This window comes from Copadichromis virginalis, linkage group LG3 (assembly GCF_057382275.1).
Source record: "Copadichromis virginalis isolate Kocher_CV1m ecotype Utaka linkage group LG3, C_Virginalis_male_GT1.1, whole genome shotgun sequence".
NCBI classification, from domain to species: domain Eukaryota; kingdom Metazoa; phylum Chordata; class Actinopteri; order Cichliformes; family Cichlidae; genus Copadichromis; species Copadichromis virginalis.
Window position 1 is genome coordinate 12,072,241 of NC_140620.1, and position 6,473 is coordinate 12,078,713.

At 40.0% G+C, this 6,473-nt stretch overlaps 1 protein-coding gene across 1 annotated transcript; it reads left to right on the plus strand.

The window, feature by feature from the left end:
- Nucleotides 1-200: 200 nt before the first annotated feature.
- Nucleotides 201-6,185, plus strand: LOC146712804 (putative C-type lectin domain family 20 member A). The gene is made up of 5 exons (XM_085444474.1): nucleotides 201-246; nucleotides 4,645-5,028; nucleotides 5,124-5,468; nucleotides 5,554-5,642; nucleotides 5,726-6,185. The coding sequence occupies exons 1-5, from the start codon at nucleotides 207-209 to the stop codon at nucleotides 5,849-5,851; spliced, it is 984 nt and encodes a 327-aa protein (XP_085300600.1). The 5' UTR covers nucleotides 201-206; the 3' UTR covers nucleotides 5,852-6,185.
- Nucleotides 6,186-6,473: the final 288 nt, after the last annotated feature.

Sequence of the window (6,473 nt, forward strand, 5' to 3'; positions counted from 1 at the left end):
AAGACTAAAGATCTCTAAATTATAGATTTTAAATATTCAAACAGTATTGCATATAATTAATTTAGACATGTGCACCAAACTATGTACTAAGAAACCTATTATAAGGACAACTTGTTTTACTGGAGATAATGAATGTTAAAATTGGTGATAATAATTATGGTACAATAATAATCATGGTGACTAAATCTGTTATACAGATGCCAAGAATGGAAGAAACCTGTTTACTGCTCATCCTGCTGCTCTCAGGTCTGTGATTTTAATATTTTAAACATTTGAAATATAGTCCATGATCATAATGAGATAAACTGATGTCATTCGGGTAATCAGATTACATGATAATTTTTTTAATGAGATATTTATTAACACATTTAACACAAGGACAGAGAAAATCTGCATTTTCTGTTACCACAATACCTGCATTCATTTTAAATGTAAGTTCTTTATTTTTTCACATTTAGGTTTTTGATTTATTGAAAATTTGGAAGTTTATTTTTGTAATAATAAATCTAACGAACTTCATGTTTTGGCTGCTTCATTGGGGATCAATATGTATCTGCTTCTAGTTGTTTTTCTCCTCGTTCTAAAAATTACTGATATTAACCACATCCTGATGTATTGCTGGTGCTGGTCCTAAGCCCAGATTAAAGAGGAGAGTTTTATCACGATGTTGTATCAAGATGCCCAAATAGACTGGTTCTTACAGTGGTATAAAATATTGTTTGCGTTCCCTCCGATTTTCTATTTTTATGTTTATCACACTTAAGTGTTTCACGTCATCAAACTAATTTAAATTTTAGACAAAGATAGCACAAGTAAACACAAAATGCAGTTTCTAAAAGGAAGATCTTTATTATTAAGGGGGAAAAAATCCTGTGTGAAAAAATAATGGAACATGAACAACAAAGTAATTAAGATCTCTCAGGGCTCTAACTTTTTGCCACAGTGGTGCATCTAACTTCTTTTCTTAGGTGAACCAGCACAAAAGTTAAGTGCACCCAAATTTTTCAACCGCATTGCTTTACACCGCAGTTTTATGTGTTCACTTTTTTGCAGGGGAAAATTGTTGTCCATACAGACAATATTAATTTGTAAATGATTAACTAACAATCTTGTCAACACAAAGATCTTTATTTGGAGCACAGTTCTACAAGAAAGAGAAGTTACTTAAAAAGTGCTTGTGCTTTAATAATAATAATAATAGTAATAATGGACTGCATTTGTATAGCACTTTTCGAGAACCTCAAAAGCAGTACACAACAAACAGTTCTACTATTCAGTCACTCTCACATTCACACACTGGTGGAGGCAGCTACAGTTGTAGCCACAGCTGCCCTGGGGCAGACTGACAGAAGCGAGGCTGCCATATCGCGCCATCGGCTCCTCTGGCCAACACCAGAGTGCTTTGGCACTTTTTGGCAATATTGTAGACAATGTTAAACTTAAACTTAATCATCACATCAGCCTCCTCTGACGACCGGTTTGCTGCTGCCTGCCGCGGAAAAGCAGTGTGGAGAGAGGACATTTGGGCAGTGCATTTATTGCTGCATATAATGTTTTCTGGCTTTACTGTGCTTTTTCAAAGTTCAGAGGCTGATGGCTCCATGTCAGAGCACTGGCTATGAATTTCAGACAGATCAGGCCTTAACAGAAAAAGTTATGAAAAGTTCTTTTCATCTTTTCTTATTACCCACAGCTACATCCACTTCAGTTGGGGTTAGGCTACTCACTAGGGCTGGGTATCATCACTCATTTCTATAATCCATTCGAATCTGATTCAATTTTGCCTCAGACAGCCAAAAATATTATAATTCTGATCATTTATCAGTACTGACACTTGTGAGACTTGATCAGAGGTGTGAGCATCACAGCAGTTTCCTTTGTGTCAAAGTAACTGAGGATAAAACAGAAAAACATGAAGGAGATTTTCCTGGCCTGGCTTTTCATAGCAGATAACCTTAAAAATATACTGCAGTAGATCAAAAACTGAAGAAAACCATGTATAAAAAAAGAAGAAAGACAGTGGCCGACAGCGCTGTAAACAACGGTAGACTGCTGGGTAATAAGCAAGTGAATAATTCAAAAAACAGAGATTTGAGATGGGAAACTGTTCTTAAAGTACACAGAGAGGGAGAGCTGTGTATGAAGTGTGATTTTCTCATGGTGGAAGCAAAACAGCAAAAGGGAATTAATGACGATGTTTATCAAATGTGAAGCGTAGTTTGGATCTTCTTTTGCCTCTTGTTCAGTGAATTTTGGTTGGAGAGAGACAAAACCTGCAGCATCAGAATCTAGCGCAAAAAGGATGTAAACACAAAGCGCGGTCCCGCCCCTGACCATCTCTGATTGGTTTAGTCCAGAGCTTCCCAAAGTGTGGTCCCGCCCCCTAGGGGGGCGCAGAGCCATTGCAAGGGGGGGGGGGGGGGGCACAGTATAAAAAGGAAAGAAAAAAAAACACTTGGACACTGCTAGCATAATTGACAGATTTTTGACGGGCACCCACACAAATGCAAAGCAGGATATGAAGCATCCCTGAATATGAATACGAATACTTTTCTTGTAAAACAAAGAAAAAAGTTTAAGTTCGGGAACCACTGGTTTAGACCATGATATGGGCATAATGTGTCTGTTGTTGACCACACGGAGACTTGCAGAATTGCGGAGACTTTTTTTGTTTTCTTTTTACTCAAACAGCTGCTGGTCGCACCGGTACCACCTAGTATTTTTTTTTTTTGAGGCACCACTGAAAAATTAAGTCGCACTTTAGAGCCCTGTCTTTCAGTCTGGAAAAGGACAAAAGACTAAAGCTGTAGGCCTCCAGCAAACCAAAGTGAGAGCCATTACACACAAATGGTGAAAACACAGAACAGTGATGAATCTTCCCAGGATTGGCCGGTCGGCCAGAATTATCCCAAGAGCACAGCAACGACTCATCCAAGAGATCCAGTATGTATTCTGAAGGAACGCACTATGTAGCACTATGGAACGCCAGGACTGACATAATGAATTAATTAATACACCATTAAATAATTAATTAAATGTGGCAATGACTAATTAAAATGATAGATAATTAATTAAATAAATATTTATTACGCATTTAATTAATTAATTAATTATTGACATATTTAATTATTATTTAATTGTGTATTAATTTAATTAATTCTGGCAGACCTGAGCTCTCATCATAAATTTATTTTATCTGTCAGCCTCTCCCATCGAACTCAGGAGGTGGGGTTACCGCTGATCTAAACCAATGAAACCATTGCCTTGGCCTGATGGCCTTTTCTTTTGGAAGGTATTTTTGTTTAATAATCAGCGTGACCTGTGTTTAAACTTTATTAAAAGGTGTTTCCGCGAGTTAGTAACTGTTTGCTTTAACTGTGCAAAGGTTGTTCGACACTATGAAACACATACGGACTTCATGATGTTCGGCTAATATTTTTATCCATCCATCCATTCGCTTCCGCTTGTCCTTTTCAGGGTCACGGGGGGCGCTGGAGCCTATCCCAGCTGTCATAGGGCGAGAGGCGGGGTACACCCTGGACAGGTCGCCAGTCTGTCGCAGGGCCAACACACAGGGACAGACAGCGATTCACACTCACATTCACACCTAGTGGCAATTTGGATTATCCAATTAACCTATCCCCACAAGTTGCATGTCTTTGGACGGTGGAAGGAAGCCGGAGTACCCGGAGAGAACCCACGCAAACATGGGGAGAACATGCAAACTCCACACAGAAAGACCCCGGCCTGATGGTGGAATTGAACTCAGGACCTTCTTGCTGTGCGGCAACAGTGCTAACCACCGTGCTGCCATATTAATCATGAGGGTAAAGGGTCCACGGAGAGTGGAATATGTAAACAAACTGGTTAACGTATAAAAAAACAAACAAACGTATAAAAAAACAAACAAACAAACAAACAAACAAAAACTGTTAGGATTGAACACCGGGGCTGTGAGCTTGGTGCACTCTGTCAGCTGACTGTTAGCGGAGATAGTGACATCTCTGAAAACATCTGAGCAATTTTTCAAACATGTTCTATGTTGACAACCTGACCAGACATGTGAAGATTAAGCCACTACATTCGCGGCTAAAACACTATTAAAACTTTATGCCGCCGCCATTGCTACCTGTGATTTGAAATGCATTCTGGGATACCTGGCTGCCCCAAGTCCACACAAGCAATCAATTATCTAGGATCAACTTACTTTTCACGGCAACCAATCAGATGTTAGAGAAGCTGCAGTGGCATATGTCAGTATAACAGGTTGGTAAGAGACATGTAGAACCCATAAAAAGTAGTTTAATTAAAACATAATTGTTTGATTAAATTAAAACCACGGGTAAACCATATGAACTCAAGTGAACCTACAACTCACATGAACGAGCTGTTATCGGGACAGGTGCACACATACACACACGCACATGAACCCACACGGTGGGTGAGGGGGTAAGGTTGAAAGAAACGTTTCTGGCTAGGTAGCACAGCTCAATACCTGGGGTTCCTCCTCCACCTCTAGTTATTCTCCATATAGTTTGACTATTTAAATGGTTGTAATTTTTATTTTTTTAAATTTGTCCTTTTCAGTGATTCTCCCAAGAACCCAGTTTACACAATTGAAAACCTTTGTTTCATTTCTCTCAGGAGGACTTTCCACTCTTCCTCCCCACTCCAGAGAATACCACTTTGTGAACCAGCTGAAGACCTGGACTGAAGCTCAGAGCTACTGCAGAGAACACTTCACTGACTTGGTCACCATCTACAACAGCAACATCAACCAACTGCTGTTCTCAATTTCACCAAGGCTCAGTACTGGGGCTTGGATAGGGCTGTATAATGACCGTTACAGCTGGAAGTGGTCCATGGAGGGAAAACTTTTATATGTTGGCAGTACACATGAATTTCTGATCTGGGCTAACGGCCAACCAGACTGTGTAAATGCAAAGGAATACTGTGTGGCTCTTCAGGGACAAACACAGATGGATGATAGACCCTGTGGAGCTTCTTACCCTTTCCTGTGTTACAATGGTAGGAAAAAAGATTTGTTGGCCTAGTTATCACTACAATTGTGTGAGATTTATGATGTGTTTTTCAAAATTCATCATTTTTTGAATCTTTCACAGCCAAAAATACAAGTTACATCTTAGTGATGGAGAGCCGCTCCTGGTCAGCGGCTCAGTCGTACTGCAGGACATACCACACAGACCTGACCAGTATAAGAAGCAAAGAGGAGAAATCCAACATCACGCTCACTTTGAATGGATCAGGGGTTCAGTATGTGTGGATTGGCCTCTACAGGGATCCCTGGGCCCCCTGGTCTGACAACACAACCTCCCCATTCACTAACTGGGGGTCTTCTGAGCCTAAAAATGGAAATTCAATTGAGTACTGTGGAGATTTGAATTTACTGACAGGGGAATGGTATGATTGCTACTGTGATGTCAGACTCTCTTTTTTCTGTTTCACAGGTGAGGTCCAGAGTGCAAACACTGTAAGATCCTGTCATCATGTAAAACACTAATGTTTGTGTTGTTATATGTGGTTCATTTTTAGCAGTGACAAAGCAAACAGTGGTGAAAATGAAGCTTCAGTCAGAGGCAGACATGCACAGCACAGAGATCCAGCAGCAGGTTTCACAGCAGGTCAGCAGTTCAGTCACCAACACAAACTTGACACAAGTTCAAACTATGCTTCATGTTTTTCATCATCTGCACATTTTGTCCAGCTGTCAGGCCTCATGCTGTCAGAAGGACTGACAGACTTCACGATTCGTTGGAGGAAAGTCCAGAGTTACCGTGACGACCAGTCGAAGAAGCAGGATGTGGACGATGACTGCAAAACTGAAGACTGACTGGACTGAACCACTTCATGTGTGAAGTTAATAACATGCTGTGCTGAGCTGTCTCATCCTTTAAATCTTTCAATATTTCAGAGTGTAAAGTTCCACCAACAGCTCATTTGTTCAGCTGCAGTTGTAGTTTGGTAGAAATTCTTGAATCAGAGGTCCACTCACTAGTTTTCCTGATAGGCTCTAGTCTCTTGTTTTGTTTTGCAGTGTCTCTTTTTGACCACTTTGACACTATCTTTCTGCTTCTGCTTTCACTGTTTGATAACTATAAAAATATCAGCCATAAATGGGACCATGAGAGCCTCAAACTTTACCTGATTTCAAATTTGATCAGGATACCGGCTGTAATGCATGCTGGATGTCCTCGTATCTCTAATTATCTCTATTGACCTTATTTTCCACCCTAATTTACGAATAAATTCTTTACAAATCCTACCATGTGAATTCATGGATTTTTTTTTCACATTCTGTCTTTCACAGTTGAAGTGTACCTCTGGTGCAAATTACTGACCTCTGTCATCATTTTAGGTGGGGGAACTTGCACAATCGGTGGCTGAATAAATACTTTTTTGCCCCACTGTAACTGAAGAAAAAAATGGCATTTACTTCCAGGTACATTCTGGTG